Here is a 23605-nt window from a genome sequence, read left to right on the forward strand (position 1 = left end):
GTAAGAAAGGCAGTTAAATGATGCTGTCTAAGACTTTTTCAGTGTTACTGGGTTGGGAATGATAAGCAAAAGATGTAGTGGTAGTGGGTGGCAATAAAAAAAAAAAGTTTCTCCTTTACAGCATACTATGTGTTTATACACTGTCTTTAGATATGTTTTGATGCGCCTGTTGATATAGAAGATTCTGCTTTGGAAGAAGCATGATGTGATAGTAATCAATCATTATGGTTCCCAAAAGGCAGTGGAGTTGCCCCAGGCCACAACTTTGGTTTAAAAAAAATAAAATAAAAACATTGATTAGACAGATCTAGTACGGCATGTAACCTAAAATTAAACACTTCAGCTTAGTGTCAGAAGAATAATGAAGTCTGTCCTATGTTCTCAGCACTGTGCCCAGGGAAAGAGACTGACTTTACTGTTGAATCTAAAACTTTGTGGCCCTGCGAAGACATTTTTGAGGCTCACTGGGAGATAGCAGAGGGAAGGAGGAGAACTCTGTGATCTACTCACTGAACAGCTCTCTATTTTATCACTGACTCTTAAAATACTGTCCTGGGGGCCAGCCTTGGAACTCAGGCCTCCCCTAAACTCTCTTCCTAATAAATGCCGTGCTTGCTAGATGACAAAGCTCAACATGCAAATTAAATCTGTGCTTACTTATTACAATTTACAGTCTGGTGTGAGAAAACTTGTGGAAGATAGAGGTACAGTTTTGAACCCCTTAGTCTTGTAATTACTGAACTGTGCATTACCCATTTTCCATGAGTGTTTTAAAAATTGACACCTATATCCTCAAAGATATCTAACTGGACAAATAGGAATTAGGTATCTAAATCAATTTTGATGGCCAAGGACAAGTTGTTACATAAAGAGGTTATCACTATCACTTAGACCTGCTAAGTTTTAAAATAAAATGGTAGCCCCTAGTTAGGTTTTTGGAGATGTTTTAAGCAGTCAGTATGAATCAGGTTCTGATTTTGACTACCAGGTTGTGCTCTGAAAGAGACTTGGACTAATGCTTCTGCTCTAAATCTTGACTGGGCTTAAGTATATGATCACTATTGAACTGTTCTTCCTTACCAACACAAAGACAACTATGGGTATGCAAAGAACCTAGAGAATTTAAAAGTAAAAAGCTTAAGTGCCTATGAAGCAGATAACATTCGGAGTTGGAAAGCCACTTAATTGGGGTTTTGCAGTCTTGGGTGCTTTAGCTTTAAACATCCAAATATTTTGTTGGGTCTGACTCATTCAAACTGACTGAAGACTTTTGTGTGCTGAGTGAGGCACTGTTGTTGAGAATGTAATGTGATGGTGCAGTAAACAGTGTCATGGTTATGCTTTCAACAGAGGATGGTTGTTAAAGATCATCAAGAGCTCACGAATATTCGTGACCTTCAGGAAACAGATCAACAAGATCAGTAGTATACTTTACTCTCATATTCTTGCAGACAAATTACAGTAGTCTCATCTACAGTTAAACAGGCAGATGGTGTCCTTGAAAACTTCCCCACCAATAGCATGTCCTGTAGAAGCTGCCATGCTTGGGGTGTTGATGTTGATTTCCTCTTAATTCAATTATTTTTCTCTTTTCAAATCATTAAGTTTATTTTCTTCTGGAGAGAAGACAGACACCTGAGTTCGAAGAGTGCTTACGATGTGCAGATAACAAATACCGTTCATTAAAAGTCAAAAGAAGAGAGCAGAATAGCAAGGTGCTCCTTTCTGGGTGCAGTGCAAAGATGCTTCTCATTTACCTGACATACATATCACATGGCAAGCTGCTAGCTGTTGTCCACAATGCTATGTGCTTCTGCTTGACTCCAACAATGGGTTTGTTTCATGGGCTACATTTTGTCATCCCATCATATTACTGTGACATGTTACAGTACTGTATTAAAGTGACATGATGTTATGCTGTATAATACTATAAACAGATCTTGCAGACCTATGAAATAGTTTCCTAAGGGAAAGAAGCTTACAGATGTTTGAAAGTAGATGAACTAATCACTGGGAAATATGTTATAAGCAGCAATCATGCTGTGGCTCTAGGATGGATTAGATGATCTAGTAGGTCTGTTCTATCACGAGTGCTTCATCATTTTGGGATTATGTAATATGAAAAATTAAAGGGATACTGTCAAGTAGTTCATGTATAAACCATTCCTTTTCTGTTATAATCTGGTGAGGAAAATGTCTTCCAAGTTCCAGCTTTTTTTCTTCTTCTAAATCCACCACTGCTTGTCAGGATTTTTTCTTAACAAGAGATAGCTGCTCTTCGTGCATGACTATACACAGTATTTTTGTTCTGCTGCTGCAGAGCCAACGAGCCAGCCAGCAGAGGGAGCACAAGTTAATTAATAAATCCTGTTCCCAGAACTGTGCTGACAGCTGTGATGACACTGATCACAAACAAGTAAGTATTTTTCAGTAGGACAGACTGACAGTAGCTTATTGCTCCATGAAATGAGCAGAAGGAACAAAACAGGTAGGAAAAATACATATTTCTGCTTAAAAGAACGTATTAAATAACAAGGGTAAATGGAAAAGCAAGCACAAAATCAGTATGAAAATACTTGACAGTGTCCCTTTAAGGGAGAACATGGTCGCCTGCAGGTTGGTCTTCTCTGAGTTGGAGAAATGGTAAATGATCAGAGACAGATAAGGGAGATAGATCCAGGCAAAGGAGCAATATAGCCTTCATGTAAGTCAATTAAAATAATCACATTTGTGCTATAAGAGAGGGCTTTTTTTTTTTTTTAACATGTATGGATTTTGACATTATGTCCTATCATAATTACCTGAGTTTTTTGTTTGGGTATTTTTAAGGAATTTTTCATAACAAGCTGATTGAAAAATAGCATTGGAGTATAAAAGGATGCATTTGTGACTAAATCTTCACAATCAAATGGAAAATATTCAGAACTCACATAAGTTTACCCAAGAACTTACAATATTCGTTGATGTTCATAAAACTGTGATGTCACGTATACAGGAGAATCCCAATTTTTTGGATAAGCAAGGAAAAGACAGAAAGGGAGAGAAAAGAGTCAAGCTTGGAGACCAGAAAGCAAATGAAAATAATTTGAAGTACATTAGCACCCCCCCCCTTCCTGAATACATGACTTTTAGGTCTCCCCACTGATCGTGGGGGTCACAGCCAAAGATTCTGACTTTCAAAGTTTGCTTATATGCATTGTCACATATGCAGATAGCTTAGTCAAAGGGTGTCTTGCTTTTTCTTCACCTTGTAGTGTGTGTTGTGGCTGAAGAACCTAACAATCAGAGATATTGAGAAAAAAAACCCCAAAACCTGACAGCTTTAACAATTGGTTATAAAAATCACCAACCTAAAAAGTTCTTCCCACTGTGTGAAGAGCATCTTAAAAAAGATGCTGTGCACTTCCTGTCCTAGGATAATTAGTCAGGACTGTGAAAAAATTATCAAGTCTGATTTCTCTTTGGCCCAAAGTGCAAGACAGTTTGGTCTTTTTAAGTCAGGGTCTTCCTTTTTTTAGATTCTTGTAGAAAGCATATGTAGAAATCACTATTTGATCAGGAGTTGGTCTTCTCAGACTACCTAGTGCTGCAATGCAAGAGAGGCACTGTTCTGGAAATTCAGACTGGGGAAATATGAACGTATGGGAAAAATCACAAGTTGAAAGCTTGTCACTTATTTTGTCATTAAATATATATAAAAAGGCATCTTGTCCTTGTAAAAAATACTTACGTTACCTCACTTTCACATTTCATATTATTTATACTGATATATTGGTTCCTTCCATTTATAGTCAGGGCATATTCTGACAGGCATTCTATATGGGTACGGTCCTCAGTGAAGATGGTAGAAGCTGTACACGTATTTCTAAGGATACACGTACTTCTTAGGACAGAACTCAGCTGCTAGTATGCTGGGCTAGGAACACAGCTTCTGCTTTGGGTGGATATATTTAGGATATTTGTTAACATTGCCAAGAATATGTCTTAGTGAGGACTTTATTATGCTTCCTTGTTCTAATGACTGTGGAATCTTGAAATGACTTACTTAGTAAATACCGAATTAGAATTATATTTTTCCTTTTTCCCCTATAAAATAATTTTTAATTTTAATGTTTTATGGTTAAACATGAGCTGCCATGATAAATGCAGAAAAGCTAGACCTCTGGATAACAAAATATGAAATGTATGGTGTAGGTAAATGATCCTGTTCACAGTGTATATGCTGTACACTCACACAGTGGCTCACTGAGCTGGGTTTCTGACAGCATTGCTGGCAAGCTCACCAGTAGCATTTGTTGTGGCAATTGCTGAGAAATCTTTGTGGAAGTGCAAGATCCACAGACATGGCAGCAAGCAGAATCAATTCACAGCTGTGGAATGAGTGTTTTCTAATGGTGCAAATGAAGCTAGGAAAACAACAGCACATTTGTCTCACTGAATATGTGCTGAAATACAGTTGCTTTTTGCTTGTCATTTAACAGCCTTGGTTATGAGAACAAAATCATTTCAGTACCACACAGAATATGTATCTGTACAGCTCTAAGCCTTTAAATCAAAAAACTTATCATCCCATTAAATTATTATCATGTTTTTCCTTCACTCCTCCTAGTCTGTGTTTTCACTTTTCAGTCTTTTCGTGTCTTTCTTTTTGATAGGCACTTATTTATGTACGTTTCTGGTGTCTTTTTGTTCCTTTTAGTCTAGTGATCTGTGCTGTTCCTGAACTTCTCAGGGCTTTGGGAAGGCCTAGGAATGCATAGATTTGAGGTATCGCATTTATAGCTCTGAAAACTATGTTAGTCTTTATCATTTCAGATGTCTTTTAGATGTTTATATGAGGCTTTGTTTTTTGTTACTGAATTACTTCTGAAGAGTACAACTTTATTACACACACTGTATTGCTTAATAGGTTCTTCTTTTAGAGCTGCTTATGGAATTTGACTATGGTTTTCTATGCTGCTGTAGACGGTATGGACACTCCTCTTCTTTTGTTCTTACTCTTACATGACATCTGCCTATGCAAGTTGCAAGATCAGTTGGTAGATCCAGTGCGCTAGATCAGTTATCTACACGTCACATACTCACTGAAGGAATGAATGCAATTCTGCACCTCTCAGCTCCCAGTGTGTTTCCTCTGTGAATTATTTTGCAGCAGTGTTCATTACCCTTAATGGAAGTTTTAAAAGGCTTGTTGATATTTGTTTTTTGTGTGTGTTTAGATATTTTTTCTGTAGTTCTTTTCTATTACTTTAAGAGCTGTATTCAGTTAGTGCCATTGTTGACCAATTATCTCCTATTTCAAATCCATTTATACCCTACAAATTACTGTATGTGTGCTGATTCAAATAATTCTTTGTCTATCATTTGCTGTATGTAGCAAAATCTGTAGTGCACACCGTATAAAGTAAGACTGATTTTTCATGGTCAGTGTTACATCACTCAAGTTTAACATTATTTATTATTAGTTCCTTCCATTTATAGTCAGGGCACATTCTGCCAAGCATTCCAACTTTTCATGGTTGCGATTCTTTCTTTTACTTAAGTAACTCCAAATTAAATTTTAAATGCCTAATGCAATGTTTGTGTTACATTAGAGGAGACAAAGTTGTGTAATAAAATATATAGGCTTCCCCCCCGCCCCCAATATGATAGGTGCTGAGTTCAAAACCAAAGAATTATATAAACTTCTACCAGTGCTACCCAGCTCAAACCATTTGAAACAGAATCTTGTCAACAAGCTTAAGTTTTGGGGTTTTTTGTCTTCTGGAGGAGATCTGCTTTTCTTTTTCTTTCAAATGACTCCGTGAACAAGTAGTTGCCAGACAAACTCTGTACAAAACACAGTCTTCTGATGAAGCATTAGACTGTCAAATCTGGAAAATTCTGGCAAAAAGTAAAAACGTAGGCTGAGTTTTGCATCTTTTAACAGTCTACAATATAAAACAATAAGTGTTCTGTAGTGAATAGGAAGAATTAAGTCTATGTATGAATTGCAAATGTACTCAATAAAAATTACCACTCTTAGCTAATCAGTTTTCTTGTTGACTTGATTGTGACTCTGCAAAGCTCAATCACTGTATAGGATCATTCTCTTGATTAGCTATGCTTAAACCACAGAGGTGCAGAAGATTGTTAGTACAAAAACTTGTGATGTAGATAGCAACATATCACATATGTTATATAACAATATATAACAATATATACATGTAACAATAACAGTTCTTAATTCAGTAATAAGTAAACCATTCAAAATTTAGGTAGACATAGGAAAAAAAAGAACAAAATTATTAAAAGAAAAATCCTTTCTCATATTCGTATTTAAAGAAGTAGCCAAAGTCTTGAATGGGTGAAAGAGGTCACAATATTAAACAAAATTAGACCCAAGGAAAAAAAAAGGTAAAATTGAGTTTGTTTAATACTTATGATTTCTTTATGCTTTTTTCGCTCACTCTGATTTTGTGCTTAGACATTTTTAAAAGTACTTATAGTATATTTCATTATCATATGTTGTTATCAGCTAATTGTCAGTATGTTAATGTGTGTTAATGGTTGCTATGGCAATTACCAGTGCATTAGTCTAACTGTGTATCATGGATAAGAAGTTACATAATCGTTATTCCAAACTTCTGATTCATATTTTTAAAGACGGTACTTCATGATATCTTTTGGACATACAGTGTTTCAGAGGAAACTATTTCTATGTCTTTTCCAAGACAAATAATTATACCCATGGTGTTTCACCTCTGATGTTAATGTGAATATTCTTATATCAAATAATAATTCCTTATAACATTTACTTCAACATTTGTTTGGTCCATTCTGTGCTGGAAGCAGCCCTTTTCCACATCTACGAAAGTAAATATTGGAAAAAAGGGGATGTCAACTTAAGTGTTTGGAGTAAACATGGAAAGTAGACCCCTCAAATGGTCCTTGTGTTGGCCCTGTCACTGAATATAACTAGAGCTGATATGGTGTAGTAATTTGTGTCTCCAGCAATGCATTATCTTTATCTTTCTGTTAGCCCTTTGAGCCTATAGGTAATGCTTGTCCCGTAGTATTTCTTCTCCTAGAAGGATCACTGGTAGGACCAGATTTCATCAAGCACTGGTTATAACTGCACTTTAATATTTACTCACTGTGATAAGGCAAAAGGCAGATGGTCTTGTATCTAAGCATTTAAAGGACAACAAAAGATGACTGCAAGTATTTGTCAGAATGGATGTGCCATTTCTTTTCTGCCTGCAAAGGCAGAATGAAAACCACATACATTCTTAAAAGTAGAACTGTAATGCAGTAAAAGAAGTAAGATACTTCCACTGTAGGCACTGTTTTCTAAAATAATAGGCACTATTTTTGTACTTCTTAAGTCTGACCAATCATAAAAGCCTCTCACTATCTTTGGTATTTGTACTCAAGAGAACAAACAGCAAGTATTTTTTAATATGTCCATTCTTTCTTTATTTATTTATTTAGTTAGTTGAATAAGATATTAGGAAGAACATGGAGAGTTCTTTGTATGGTTTCTCTCACTGCCAACAAATGCTGGCAGGATGTAAGAAGAAAATGTAGACAAGAAAACAATTGTATACTCACTAAAAATTATGTCAGTCATATAAATAATCCAGTTAAACAATGCTTTCAAATAAGATAATTTTGCACTAGAGGAAAACCTAAGCAATGTTGTGTTAATAAACACAAAATACAAAGATTAAACCTTACCAATACACTAATTTCAGCTGCAGGAGAGGTTATGTTAAATTGCCTGTTACAAAAATTCAGCACATTAAGCTCAGTATTCATATTCTTACAAGACCCTTTATTTTGGAAAAATACATGTTTTAAGTATTTAACATAGTATGGCAGAGGTTTGTTATCTATTTTATTATTTATTAATTAGTATTGCACATATTTATTAATATTCTTTTATTAGTAGTGTTTTACCTTGCTCTTTTGTTTATATCTTGTTTATTTTGGTTTTTTTTTATATATCTTTTATAGTGCTATAATTAAAAAACTTCTATATGTTTGTGGTACAGTAATGTCTCTGAGCTTTAGTTATGTACTATCTTCTTGTTATGGTAGCTGCTTCGTAAACAGTGTACAAAATATAATCCCTTTGACTTTTCAGTCAAACTCTTCGCATTTATCCTTGTTCTTGTTGTTTGTATTGTTGTCCTGTTAAGTAATTTGATGGAAAATAAAAGCCACGCAGTTTTGTTTATTTGTGTATTAATAGCTTTTTTAGTAAGTTCAGTGTTGTTACTAGTTTCTAGACTATTGCAACTTCTTTGAATCCTTGCTGTATTTGCAGTTCCATGATTTCAGTTGGTGTAAATAGTAATTTTTATACTGCTGCTATAGGACAATTTTGTCTTTAAGACAAAGCACAGTTTCTGAAATTGAATTGATTTTTCATACTTACGCAGGATGTGAAAAATCGACGAAATCCTCGCCTTGTACCTTACGCTCTTTTGGATGATCGGACGAAGAAGTCAAACAAAGACAGTCTTCGGGAAGCAGTCCGCACCTTGCTAGGCTATGGTTACAACCTGGAAGCTCCTGATCAAGATCATGGTAATTAATTTGTTGTTTTGTTCTTCTCTCTCAAAAAAAAAAAAAAATTTAGAATATTCCACTCCAGTACTGGATTTGTTGATCCCATAAAACAATCTTAACAGGTACAGTGTCTTCAAAGCTAATGGGTGCTTTTCTCCGTCTTCTGTTGTTTATATTTCCCTTTGATCTTACTTTCCTTATTGTTTCCTTTTCTTGTCCTGTGGCCTCAAATGAACAATTACAAAATGAAACATTTTTACATTTTAAATCAGTGATACAATTTCTCTGTATTTCATACATTTCCTTTCACTGTTCATTTTGTAGATTTGATAGTTCAGATGAAGTAAAATTAAAAGCTTAAGCAATTTAAATCAGGATTGTGAATACTACAAGACACAACCCGAAAATACAGAAAATCAAGAAAACATATTTATCATCTTGCTATATGGCCTTATTATGCCGGGAAAAAAAAATATGGTTACATTTTAAATATGTGCATAAAAACCTGAAGTTCCCCAATCTAAAATTAAGTCTTTAAGTAAAAACTTTTAAATTAGTACTATATTTGTTATTTCAAGACAGAATAGCAAAATTGCTAAGAAAAAGGTCATTTGTAAATGTAGTAAATGTGAATTTTGTATTCCTACAATTTTAACTCTAAATAATGAAGAATTCTACAGTTCATGCATAATCTTGTATTTAAACATTTGAAGCTACAACATGAAATTTCTGAAGGCAAATGCCTACGAACCAAATTTCTGTGAATGTCAAACTGCAAGTCTAGAATTAGCTAGTTTGTTAGAGCATTTAAACTTCCTGGACTTTCTCAGGTCTTTGAAGTTGAATAGACTATAAGTAAATTTTAACTCACTTCTTGCAAATGTTTTCTTTGAATTTGCATCATTGCCAGATTGAATATTATATTGATACTGCAGACAGTATTTTCAGCTTATATAGTTTGAGTTTGAGACATCCTAAACAGAAAAAAAACCATGGAAAACTCTATAAACTTTTAATAAACAAGTTTTAAAGAAACACCACACAACATTTACCTCAGTAACTGCGGAGTATAAAATGTTAAGAAAGTAAAAGAAATCAGGACACGTAATGTACAAATAAATTCTCTTATAGATTTTGGCTTTTAAAACAACAGTTTTCTGTCATGCTGAGATGAAGTTGTAAGATGGAACACAAGAGGGGGATATTCTTGGTACTGTACTGTCATTCTGGAACACTAACTGGACATATAGGAAGGAAATGGGAACATAATAGATATAACCCCTCAGCACCCATATTCTAGAAGTTCACTTGGAGATATGGAAATATGGAATAATTAAATCAAAATTGAAACTTACATCCTTATAATCTCAGCAAGGTGTGGAAAATTTGAGAAATGTGTCTAAACCTTATCCTAGCAATATATTGATTAATAAATGATTATTTTTCCTGCTTTATATAATTGATAGTATTATTAAATTTGGACCTAGTTAGGCCATAGACCTTCAGTAAAGCATTTCTGCAGAAGATCTAACTCATACCCAAAATGTACACAAGGAACTTGTCATTTTCAATTTCTTTTCAAAAGCACATACATGCTCTCATCCTCAGCATTTATGAGAGGCTGCTATTAAACTACATTTTTAAATATGAGACATCACTGATACTATGAGTGTGTAACAAGGCTGGATTGCTGAAGGCTGGGCAAAACAATCTGTTTCCTAGTGGAGTAGATTGTATTAATGGCAAAACGCCAGTCTCACTGTTAAATCTGTCTATACCTAGTCTGGAGAGTTTAAGGCTGCTGCATAATCTTGTAATTTCTTCCCCTCCCACCGTGGGAAGGGGATGCTGCGTAGAGAGAGCGTGCATGGCTTTTGCTTGGTTCTGAGAAAGGGGGTTGGCTTTTGCCTCTTGTGAAGATAAAGGAACTGTCTAGTGGTGTAGGGTGAGAGGGAGAGAGAGCACTCTCATTTTCCACAATTTCCTCCAGACCCCACTGGACAATATTAATCCCCTTTCCTCATTTACAGTTCTGAGAACCATGTGCCCCTGCCTTTCCTTGGGAAGAAACTGCTGGAAAAATTTATTTTTTCCGTATTATACAGAGATCCTTGAGCTAGTTCTGTGTATGGAGTTACCAATTAAATGTAAAGAACACAATTGCAGTCCTTGTATCTGAAAGGTGTCATCAATCCTGTTGCAAAATTCCCAGAGGAAAGGAACTGCAGAACAGTGTCCCACAAACTGGACTTTCTTAAACAAGACTAGAATTGCATTCAGCAAAATATTTTTATATTCATTTTGGGGATTTAGATTTTACAGTTTATGAGCCTCTCAAGTTTTTGAGATGCATAAAACATGTCATAGGGATCCCCTTTCATCAGCCAAAATCCATGCCGTTATTAAAGGATTTAGAGCCCTCTAGTGGTGTTCTGCATCTCCATGCATTAGTTTTATTTTAAACATTGATTTACAAAGCTCTATAGCATCATTTTTTATGCTTTTATTGTTGTTATTACTTACTGGTTTCCCACAGCAGCTGTATTTTTGGGATTGATTAGAATCTAGGAAGGTTACTTAGGTTACTTAGAATCTAAAAAGACAACAACTTCTCAGTTCCCATGCTTTGTGGTGGTTCATCTTCTGTATAGGTGAGGTACTGAGGGTCTTCAGAAGTGTTTTTAAGGCATTAATTGTGTAGGCCGTCAAAGAGAAAATGTTACTGATAAAGAATTATGTGGCAGAGAGTTCAGAGTGGCTTACAGGAAACTTAATGAGCCTGACCTAACCGAAGTCAGGCATTTGGTGGCATGAGAAGTGACAGTAAGTTCTGAGGGATGTGATTTTATAGGCTATTCAAGATAGTATTGGAAATGTGGACCTTGATGTGGCTGAGAAAACAGAAGAGAAAGGGAGAGGTTCTTAACATGGTCTAAGAAACAGACAGGTAGGTGCAGACATATTTGAGCGTATAAGAAATTCAGGAAGAGGAGGAATTACAGTGATCAGAGTAGAATATTGAATTTTCAAAGGCTGCGCAGGCTTTAATACCTTGCAAATTTGTGGAAGAAGATCCAGAATGCTTTAGACATTCTTTTTCCTAATCTGAGAAAAAGAGTCAGAGTGATCCCTGCGTCGTGTGATTTGATTAATGGAAAGAAAACTGTAAAATACCAGATAATAGGGTAGTTGAGAACTTAGGGATGAAGATCAAGGGTTTGATTCAGCATTACTTCTTGTGTTTCGTGAAATCGTTTTCATTTTTTTAAAGTGTGATTTTTTTTTTTTGGTCATTTCAAGCTACCTCATGGTTTGAATTGATAGTAAGGTCTTAGAAAGAAGTGTCAGAAACAGATTGTAGGACTGTAATAAGTAATGAACAGTGAGGGAGGATTTTATGTACTCACTATACAAGGTTGTACTTGAAGCTATTTTAGCAGAAGATACTGCATAAAGAAAATGTGTAGAGTAGTGAAAAGCATCTCAAGGAGGGAAAACTCACTATATACTGATATAAAATATTGAAGGAAAGCAGAAAGAAGATAGGATTAAAAGTGTTTAAAAGAATGTTAGGTATGGCCATCTCCAAGGCACCAGGTAAGCTCATGAGTAGTAGTATTCAAGTAATATTCATAAGTAAATGTTCGTAGGCAATTTCTGAGAACATTTTCCATAGGTAGTATGTGGATGCCACATAGCTGTAGATGAATCAATAAAAGCATTTTTTTCAAGACAGTATGTTCAGTGCAGTGAAGGAAAGAAGAAAGTTAGAGAAGTAGGTGAGTCTAAGGTTTGTGGTTCCGTGAATGACAAACAAAAGTACATTTCTGTTGGAACAGATTGCTCTGGAATGCATGGTGGGATAACACAGGAAAAGAGTGGAAGTGGGACCAAAGGAGCGGGGTAACCCTCAAGAGAACTGGGGTGGATAGATGGAGAGTTGGATCAGAGCTTAGAGATCCAAGCCCAAAAGTTTATTTGTTAGTTGTCAAGAAAAAAGGAGAAAATAGATTTATTTGTATGTCTCAAAGCGGTACATGTACCAGCATACTTTTTCTCCCTTTAAAAATCTTTGCTTACACATGCCACAAATGTTATAAAGCAGAAATGTGAGGCACAAACTAAGTTTGTTTCTACTGCTGTTACAGAGCAGACAATAACATGTTTACATTTTTACCCTTCCCTTGAGGTTTCTTTTCTCCTCTTTCTCTGAAGCAACCCAATAATAACCCAGCTTACATTTTTTCAGTATTTTTTATGCCATTATTCTTTCATGGAGTAAAAGAATCAGTGAATACATTTAGCAGGAATAAGTTGAATGTGTAAAAGTTTAACTTTAGCCTCCTTTGAAACTCTTCATGTAGCCATTTTGGTCTTTGAGAAAAGATACTTATAGTTACCTGACAAAGAGTGAATTTTAACTTAAACACTCTTAAATGAGCTTGTTATGAATCCCTTGCAATTCAGAGAATTTGGGAATGAAGCATAGTAAGCTATGATAAGATAAGCACGTGTGATCATGCTACAGATACTTAACGAAATGAATAAATATATGTGAAAGCTTTTGTTTTCACACAGCTGTTAATGTTAATTTATTTTACACTCCATTGCACTAGACAAGAAATGTGAACAAGCTCTTTTTCTTCATCTCAGCTTGACAATTGACAAACAGTAACTTTGAAGTGAGAAGTGGCAGTTTTTAAGGCACTCTATGAAATCTCATAGTCATCTGACTATCTCTTCAACAGTTTGAGAAAGAATAAAGGAGAATAGTCAACACAATTCAAACTTGGCATCTTGTTTTTTCTGTTATTTCACTAGCTAAATAATATTTTCTAAATAGTACCTTGGCTGTGACTAGGTTTTCCTTTGTTCTTGAACAGTAACTTGCCTTGCCTTGAGTAGGAGTTGCCTTTAACACTACTTTTATGCCCTCCTTAAGGGCATCTGTATTCTTTCCAGACTTGCTGCCCTTTATCTTGACAGAAGTTAACGTATTTTTTCCTGAAGCAGGAGTATAATCACTTCGGGATTTTTGTTGTTGTTAAAGCTTCATGCAAGACTTCCTTTTATGATTCCTATCCTGCATTTTCCATTGCTTCTGCAAAAACATCTAAATTGCAACCTTCCTTCTATTATTTATCATAATAAGTAAGAAATATAGTAATACATTTTTATAACAATGACATAACTAAGAAATCTGACTTTTAGAATATAAATGAGAAGATTAGGTGAATTGATCGCAGTCTGTAAGTAAAGAAGATGTCTCAGTTGAGGAATCTTGTCTCAAAGAAAAATGTTTGTCTTTTATGGTGATTGGAAGATTAATTTAGTCTGTATTTTGTTGGGGTTTCTATGTTTGGTGTTGTTCTATTTAAAATAACTGAGAGCCCAGTTCACAGAATCACAGAATTGTTGAGGTTGGGAGGGACCTCTTGAGATCATCTGGTCAAGCAGGGTCAACTAAAGCAGGTAGTCCGGGACCATGTCCAGATGGGTTTTGATTATCTCCAAGGATGGAGTCTCCACAATTTCTCTGGCAACCTGTTCCAGTGTTTGACCACCCTCACAGTAAAAAGTGTTTTCTTGTGTTCAGATGGAGTTTAGTGTTTTTTAACTTGTGTCCATTGCCTCTTGTCCTGTCACTGGGCAACACTGAGAAGAGTCTTCATTCCCTCCCACCAGGTATTTATACTCATAAATGAGATTCCCCCCGAGCCTTCTCTTCTTCAGGCTAAACAGTCCCAGCTCTCTCTGCCTCTCCTCATAAGAAAGATGCTTCAGTCCGTTACACATCTTTATGGCCCTGTGCTGTACTTGTTCCAGTAAGTCGGTGTCTGTCTTGCACTGGGGAGCCCAGAACTGGGCCCAGCACTCCAGATGAAGCCTTGCTAGTATTTCTTCACCAAAAGGGTTATCAAGCATTGGAACAGGCTGCCCAGGGAAGTGGTTGAGTCACCATACCTGGAGGTATTTAAGAGACGTGTGGATGTGGCGCTTAGGGACATGGTTTAGTGCTGGACTTGGCAGTGTTAGGTTAACAGTTGGACTTGATGATCTTAAAGATCTTTTCCAACCTAAATGATTCCATGATTCTATGATTCTAACTAGAGGGGAAGGATCACCTCCCTGGACCTGCTGGCAAGGCTGTTCCTTATGCAGTCCAGGATACTGCTGTCATTCTTTGATGCGAGGCTACATTACTGGCTGATGTTCCACTTGTCTGCCAGGACCCCCAGGTCCTTCTCTGCTGAGCTGGTTTCCAGCTTCTCAGCCCCCAGTGTATTCTGTTGGCTGGAGTTATTCCTCCCCAGGTGCAGGACTGCATTTCGCCTTGTTGAACTTCATGAGATTCCTCTCAGTGCAATTCTCCAGCCTGTTGAGGTCCCTCTGAATGGCAGCACAACTGTCTGGTGCATCAGCTGCTCTTTCCAGTTTTGTGTCATGTGCAGACTTGCTGTGGGTGTACTCTGTTCCATTATTCAGGTCATAAATGAAGATGTTAAACAGCATTGGCTCCAATATCCCTGTAGACCCCAGTACACCTGGGGTATTCCACTACAGCACCCATATTAGTCTGCCTGCATAGCTTGACCCGTAAGTTCTAAACTGGCTCCTGAACCATTCCAAGGCAGTCCTCCATGCATTCCAGCTGCTCTCTCACATAAAGGGCAACTCTTCCTTATAACCTTCCCAGCCTGTCCTTCCTAAAAACCATGTATGCATCCATTGCAATACTCCAGTCATGTGAGTTGTCCTACCATGTTTCTGTGATCCCAATGAGGATCGTAGCCCTGTAACTGCACTCCGACTTCTAAGTTCTCCTCCCCCACCCCCCGCTGGATGAATTAGTGTAGAGCCATTTCAGAGAGGTACCCAAACGTGCTGATTCCCCCACAATGGGCAAGGGCACTTTCCCCATAAGGCTGTTTTGCAGGCACTTTCTTCTTTGCAAGCCTATGCTCAGAGGGTTCCTTTGCCTTTTGTTTTCAATGCCTTCATTTTGTCAGTAGTTGAATACAGTACTTTCTGTGTTGGGTTTTTTTCCTTTACTTTTTAAATTTTTTTTAAACCTTACAGCGATGAGACTGGACATGTGCAGTGGGATAATGGAAAAATTCAGGATCTTCCGCACAGAAAAGACTTATGCAGTGAAGGCTGGGAAGTGGTACTTTGAGTTTGAGGCAGTTACTGCAGGAGACATGAGAGTTGGCTGGACCAGGCCAGGTTGTCTGCCAGATCAGGAACTTGGCTCAGATGAAGAAGCTTTTGTGTTTGATGGCTTTAAGGTTTGTATATGTTTATCCATAATAATATGAGTGATTGCAAAACTTTTAATTTTGCATCTTATTCCATGTGTCATTGCCTCAACTTAATTGCCTTCTCTTCTTTTATTTGTGTTTTATGAAATTATTTCTCTCTCTCTTTGAGGGCCTGGGTAGAATAAGGAAGATCAATGTAACCTGAAAAATTAATGAGCAGGGTTTGGCATTTCTGTAATTTTTTTCACAGCTTCACAGTATTTGTACAATATACATAAAGCATTGAAAATCTAAGTGACTTATTCAAAATACTGGCAGAGCTGTAATTAACTATGAATAATTTCCTTAAATTTTTACTCTGTTGTTCTCTCTGTAAGAAGTGCCATTAGGGAATAAATATGGTTAAGATTATTAGCAGTAAGTGTTTGAGGCAAACTTTGATACAAGTTTTTTATAGGCATGTAGAAGTTACACACAGAGTATACCTAAGTTTTCATGGAAATCCTTACAGTTTAGAGTAAACGAAGTATGATAGAACCAGTAACTTTTGCTCAAATTTAACTCTGCATGAGACAATGACAGATTGAAATCTAGTAGTAAAAATATATAGGAAAACAAATTATTTTATATGTTACTGGTTTTCTTCAGAATAGATTAAATAACTCATTAAAACTTTTTATTTCAGTATGAAGGCAAGTGCAACTGCTATCCAAACCATAATTGCTATTAAGGCTACTGATGACTCATGTCAAAATGTTTCTTGTATCTGATGTTGGAATTAATTTCCTTTATTCCTATTACAATATGTAATAGGAAAACTTTTGACCTTCAGGATACACAGAAAGACTCATTTGTTTTGTAGGATTTTGAGGATGGATACAGAGGATAAAAGTCTACTTGTGATGGAATATATGAATAGGGAACCTATTTGTTATTAACACTGCTTTGTTTTATGCATGTTACAATAGTTCTTAATAGATGTTAATTTATTTGAATTCCCATCCAAGACCTCATCCAAAGCCCTTGCAGTCTTTGACTTGAAGGTCAGTCATACGAATCATTAATTATGCCCTCAGTTACTCTGGAATCTATCAAGAAGGTCAGAGTGCTCGTCCCATCCACAGACAATTCTGTTCCTTCCAAAATCTGGTATGGCAGGAAGCTTAATTTATTTTGTACACATTTTTAGAATTATACTTAAGGAAACAATAAAGTTTGTTTAGAAGCAATGAATTTATAGGCTACTAGATTAAATAAAAGCAATTGCTTAAAAAAAGTTTGTGAAGCAGCTATTTAACATTGTAATTGATAGCATATTATTTTCATTACACGTCTTTCATGGAGCTTCTGCAGGAAAATAAGCCATGCTCACTCTTGTTACTAAAATGTTGAATAGCAATTTTCCCTGTCAGCTCACTTAGCAACGTTTTACAATACTGATGTGAGGGATGCTTGCAGAAAGTTAATTGTTGGATTTCCATTTTCAAAGTCAACTTGGAGTACTCACAGGCATTGTTTTGGAATGATATGCTGTGAAAGTGTTAATTTTAGTGCTGTCTTAATTAGGGGGGCTAATTATTAGTTGTACCACTAAGGGAGAGAGGAACACATACATTGTCACTATTACTCCTTGAAATTCTTTTAAATCCTTTTCAGGCACAGCGGTGGCATCAGGGTAATGAGCATTTTGGTCGCTCTTGGTTGGCAGGAGATGTTGTTGGATGTATGGTTGACATGAATGAGCACACTATGATGTTTACCTTAAATGGTGAAATCCTGCTTGATGACTCAGGTTCAGAACTTGCATTCAAGGACTTTGAGGTTGGAGACGGTAAGTACTGTAATACATTGTACTGTTAACTTGCTGTTGTTGCCCAATTTTTGCTCTGGCTTCCCTTTAATGCGGTGTGCTGCTTGTTTTTCGCCCCGCCCCTCCCCAGGGAACTACCCCTTGTCCTTTTCTCTATTTCATTAGTATCAAGCCTTTGGAAAGGAAGCATGCTGGGTGTAAGGATGAGGCAAGGCCTTTTTATGTGGTGAACTTTGCAGCCATCTTTTGTGATCAGTCTTTTTGACTATTTTGCAGGGATGTGTCTGGGGTTGCAAATTCATGACCTTTAATTTTTCATCTGCACTGCAGCAGGTCACCATATTATATAATAGAATCATAGAACAAATCATGCAATGGTTTGGGTTGGAAGGGACCTTTGAAGATCATCTAGTCCAATGTCCCTGCCATGGGCAGGGACATCAAATTTTATGTAGATCAAATACTGAAATACTAGCAAATTTCTGTCAAATTAGTGAGAACATATGGTAGTGAGTTTAAGCCAGCTTTAAGGTTTTATTTTAGCTCTAGGAGGAGGAATGACACCTGATCCAGGATAAAGCTAGCTGGTACAAAGTTAGCCTCCAAAATTTTTTACTTAATTCTAAACCAGCAGATTGAGTTTTGTGCCTGCTGTTATGGTGTTCTTGGTGCAGCTTTCAGCGTCTACAAGCAGGTTTTAGTTTACCATGAAGCCATAGCTTATGAAATTGTGAAAGATGGCAAAGATTGTGAGGTTGTGTGAGGTGCCAAACTGATTCTATACCACAAAAGTATTTTTGTTTATAAATTTAATTACATACTTGTGTGTGAATAGGTACATAAAAGGGTAAGAAATTACATTAATGCAGATAACTGTCTAAAATATCTGCACTATGCTAACGTAAAAAGAATTATTTTAAGCTTTAATCTTTCCCTTTCATTTGTAGTAGGTACATATATTCTGTCATATGTATTATACATATGTTAAATAATACATGTGTGTCTGAGAGAGAAAGTTAAATGTTTTGAAAAGTAAAAGCTGCAAATGATACTTTTGGGTTACTGATCCCTATTCCCAGGGGAAGTATGAATCTTAGACCTATTAATTAGATAGTTCCCTGCTTGAATTTTAACCACTTTACTTTCATCTGGATTTCAGAGTATTTTACTTTCAGGAGTGCTTTGGGAGAAGAAATTTTTTTTTTCCTTCTTCTGCCATAGCATAAGAATTAGGAATAATTTGATTTGATTTAAAATGAGATAATTGCCACCAATTTTCTATACCCATGCCCCTTACTTTACTGCCTTCAGATTTCCTTAAATACTGTGATAACATGATGAGGGAAAGGGATGCGTGACTTGGCTTACTGTTAGTGGTATAGTCATAAAATCATCCTGGTGCCATTAAATTATAATGCTTTTCCAGTTATTAGGTAGTATAATCCCATTGAGGAGTGAGGGATTCCGAGAGAAACTGGAATTCCATGAAATTCTGAGGACAGCCTGTTTGACCACTATTTTGATTTCAAAGCTGATGAAATCACAGTGGTGTAGTTTTCGTGGTACTTGTTTCTAGCTGCAGGTTCAGATTTAAACAGATCTCTGTTGAGTCGGAAACTGCTAAAGTAGTAGTTCCTGGTTTGTCGTGGTGCCTGAAGGCCTTGGTAACCATGCCAAAGACTTAATGTCAGTGTCAAGCCTCTCAGATTTTTCACAATATCCCTTTAATTCACTTTAAGTTCCTCTGGTGTCATGTTTGTAGAAAAGAGCTTGCCTTTGAAATAAGATCTCCTATTCTGTTTTCAAAGGAACGTGGTGATTCATCTCAGATTTAATAACTCCAGATCAGTATTTGTAAATATTATGGGTATTTCATATACAATTCATGGGGGGGGGCATCTATATGTATGTGTGTGTATATACAAACACACATATGAAATACCCAAATTAAATATGACTTTTATAGAGCTTTCATTTTTTTGTAGGCTGGCTTTAGTTTGGTTTTGTTAATGGCTCTTGCTTGAGAGCATTGAGACCTTTCTGCAGGTCACTTCTATCAGTGAATTGTGTACATGCCATGTGCTGCTGCAGAAAGAGACCTTTCACTTTAGAAAAAAGATAAAATTTCTGGTCAGAGCCCAGTGTCCTGCTTTGAAGGATGTAGTCTGACTATAAATCAGTCCTGTAGCTTTAATTTACTTAGGAACAATGAAAAGGGAATATGGCTTACACAAGGCTCATGTGCTGCATCTTAGGTTGTACTGTCAACAAGAGGAGCTCCTTGGGATTATGGCAGACTACTTTGTGAGATACCATCTCAGTAGTAAAATTGTTAAACATAATTGCATATTATCATGTGTTTGTGTAAGAGAAATTTCACACTGTAGATATGAACAAGTACACTGCGCAAACCAAATTTTGTTTTGTCAGCTCATGATCTCTGTGAGCATGAACTGTTTGTAGTGAGTGTTTGACAAATTGGGTCAGGAGGTTCATTTTGTATTCTCGAAAGAAGGGAAAATTATAAAAAGTGTTGCTGTCCTATGCTTTTGCCACGTATGACAAACAATGCTAGAGGGTTACTTTTCTGGTGGTAGTGTTAAAGTCTTTCTACTTGTTTTGCGATTTTATACAGTACAATAAAAGTTTTGTCCATAGCCCAGTTAATCCATGGGGATTAAGAGCCAGGTCATTGGTAAATCATCTTTTTATGTAGCCTCCAGCATGCAAGGGCTACACAGGATCTGCGAAGTATCACATATAAAATGCCTGGATACCCATATAGAGAAGGGTACTGAAAGTTAATTTGTATTCCATAGTAAGACACGTAACTGCCTTACCAGTACACTCCCTATAAGATGAGATGCCATGTCTTTACCAGATACGGAAGACCCCCAGAACACCTTAATGACAGCTATACCATTGGCAAATCGGTGCAGAATTTCACCAGAGACAGAAGTAGTGCTTCCATGATTAGGACTGGCACTGGTATTTATATTCCATGCATACAGAGCAACAGTTACTGTATAGTTACGATTACTTGCAGGATGTAGCTACACGTACAGTACCATTTTGGCATCAATTAAATATGTATTGGCAAGAGAGATTGTCATCTTGATTCCATATTGGCTACAGTTACAGAGTTGATAGAAAATACTAGATTGAGTAATAACAATCAACAAGAGTTTTACCTGTGTAGGAATTTTGTTCTGGGTTTCTTTGTTTTCTTTCAGGGAATCTTGCAAATACTCATTTACATTTTATTTGTGTGTGTGTGTAAAATATTTGCTTCATGTCTAAGAATGAATCTATCTGTGAGAACTTTTTTCCTGAGCCCGCAGGAAAATGCGTAGGTAGAAGAGTTAACAGTTTATGTAGATTCTATATAGGAAGGGTAAATATTAGTAATATTTTAAATATTTTACATATTTTAAATATTCCCATTTGATTTAGTTTTATGTCATTTATTCATCTCAGTCTTCATGAATAGAGTTGATAATCTTTTCTTGGATTTTGGACTGCATCTAATTATCTAATCAGCTTTTTCTATAATGTATGCTTACTGAATTCTGCTGATAACATCAGCTGCTATTGCTTTTTTTGTTTTGTAAAACAATTATTTCCCGTTTGATTTGAGGGCTGTAATAAAGAGGAACTGGCTGTGTGTTAATTCTCAAGGTGCTGGAGATAGAGCTTGCTATTTCCTTTCATGAAATATTTGACCTGTGCAGAAACATAAAACAATTGTTCATATATATAAATATGAACTTATATATAAATACGGCATGTCCACAACTGATCAGTTTACACCTCCTTGTCTTTGAACACTTTTTTTTTTAAGCTTTTGTTCCTCTGTGTTTTCTATGAAAATGTAACCATGTTTGTACCAAAAGTCTAGTTAGGTCACTATTTTGTGTTCAACAGCAGTGGATAGCAAATGCCTGTGGATACGTATCAGAACAGGACAAGCAGATAGGGATACAGTCACCCAGCCTCCAGTGATCTCTGGTTCAGGAGCTTTCCTGGCAAATATGATATGTTTGTGTTGCATAGCCCTGATGTGTTTTGTTTTGTTTTTTTTCTTTCCCACATGAAGGTCTATAAACACCTTTTGAATCAATGTGACGTTTTAGCATCCATGATGCTATGTGATGGAGAATTCCACAGCATTACTGTGAGGTGTATAAGGAAGCTCCTCCCTTTGTTTTGAAGCTTTCTACCAAACAGTTTATTTGATCATAATTTTTGTTATGAAAGACATTGAAAAATCATTTACTGTTCATCTTCTCTATGCCACTCATAGTGGGGGTATATATAATACACTCTTAATAATTTTTTTTTTTTTTGAGGCTGAAGTATCCTAATTTCTTTAAATGTTACTGGTAAGAAAGCAGTTTCATTCGTGTTGACCATTTTCAGATGTATTATATCCTTTTTGAGATGTGGAAAGCAAAACTCTTCATAAGATTCTAAATGAAAGTGCGATACATCCTGGAAACATCTGAAAATGTTTTACATCAATAAGAATTGGAAATTAAATGGAGGGGTGATTCAGACAGAGAAAGCATATGCTTTAGGCCACATATACCTATGTGATTCATAGCAAATCTTGTAATTTTTGGTTAATATTGTGAGGATTCATGCTGTCACAACTGTTTCTGTGAAAACCCATTCTCAAACAACTTGATGTCCACAGAAGGTTGTTACTGTTCTTGAGTGATGAGCTGAGATTTGTAAGGTTATTGAAAGTAGAATTTTCATTTTTGGCTTTGTTTAAAACCTTTTGCAACAATTTATGGGTTCCTTTAACTCAACAGGGAGCATTGCAAATTCTCCCTACTAGAGCTGCTGGGCTTTACCACAGCATATATGCAAACATAACTTTCCTAGTTATGTGTTGTATAATATGCAAATATATGTATATTTGCATATTTGTTGCATATTTGTTGCATATTTGTATATTTGTTGTATATATGCAAATATAACTTTCCTAGTTATGTGTTGTATAATACAATTTTGCTTCATTTAGTGCTGGAAAATACTCTTTATTATTGTCTGTCATTGGATTTGCACTAGCAGAATAGACATAAATCACGTTGTCTAAATCATCTATGTCATCTGAGAAGTTGATGCCTTGTGATTTAAGAGCCTTGTTGTGAAGATAAAAATCTGGACTTGAACTTATGACTGATAGGCACGATCAATTTAAGGACATACACTAATACACATACACATGATAACCAATCTTGTGTATCCATAATAAAATCTTCAAAAGGTGGTACTGAAGGTTGATCTTTTATCTGGTGAGCAGTCATTCCCGTAGATGGTGCTCTGGAGTTTGCTTTTGCCTCTAAAGAACATCACAAACAGATATTCTGCCCTTTTTAATCTGGGCAGCCTAAAGAAAAGTGAGGAACTAGTTGTATTTTGTCCTTATACCCTTCAATACCTGGTACATTAACTTGAACTAGAATCATTGAACAGAGCTTCATGTTTCTTATCGATACAAAAGAAAACATTTTATTAATAGCTATATCAAATTAATTTACAAAGTGGTTTGTAGCTGTGGAAATTCAAACTCAGGATGAAAAGGAACAGAAGAAATAAGAGATTTTCTTAGGTTTTAGACTGTGATGCTGAACCTGAAAAAAAAAAGCCCAAATGTTTTTTTAAAAAGTGCAGAGGAGTCACAAGTGAGTTCCCTGTGGTAGTGAAACAGTAAGAGAGCAGATGCATACAAATGTGAAACTGATTCAGAAGTAAAAACAAAAAACCCAGGCCAAAACAAAAAAAAACCCTACCATAAGTTTCATGAAGCTACAGTATCATGTTGTCAGTTCTCATTATCCAGACTCACAAAGTATTATGAATTTTTTAATTAATTAATTTTTTTTTTTTAAATCTACAGCATACACTTGGTGCATATTTGTAATTTTTTTTCACTAGTATAGCCATATGGACAAGCACTATATTACTT

The 23605-nt window shown here is 36.0% G+C and overlaps 1 protein-coding gene across 1 annotated transcript in view; it reads left to right on the forward strand.

Annotated features, from left to right (window-relative positions):
- The window catches only part of RYR2 (ryanodine receptor 2), a 437742-nt gene that overhangs the window by 255068 nt on the left and 159069 nt on the right, over positions 1-23605 (forward strand). Inside the window, exons 28-30 of the mRNA XM_072857729.1 lie at positions 8427-8574; positions 15637-15845; positions 17475-17649. Of these exons, the coding sequence (XP_072713830.1) occupies positions 8427-8574; positions 15637-15845; positions 17475-17649 (532 nt within the window). The remainder of the gene's footprint in view (positions 1-8426; positions 8575-15636; positions 15846-17474; positions 17650-23605) is intronic.

The sequence above is a fragment of the Ciconia boyciana genome, chromosome 3, assembly GCF_034638445.1.
Source record: "Ciconia boyciana chromosome 3, ASM3463844v1, whole genome shotgun sequence".
NCBI classification, from domain to species: Eukaryota; Metazoa; Chordata; class Aves; order Ciconiiformes; family Ciconiidae; genus Ciconia; species Ciconia boyciana.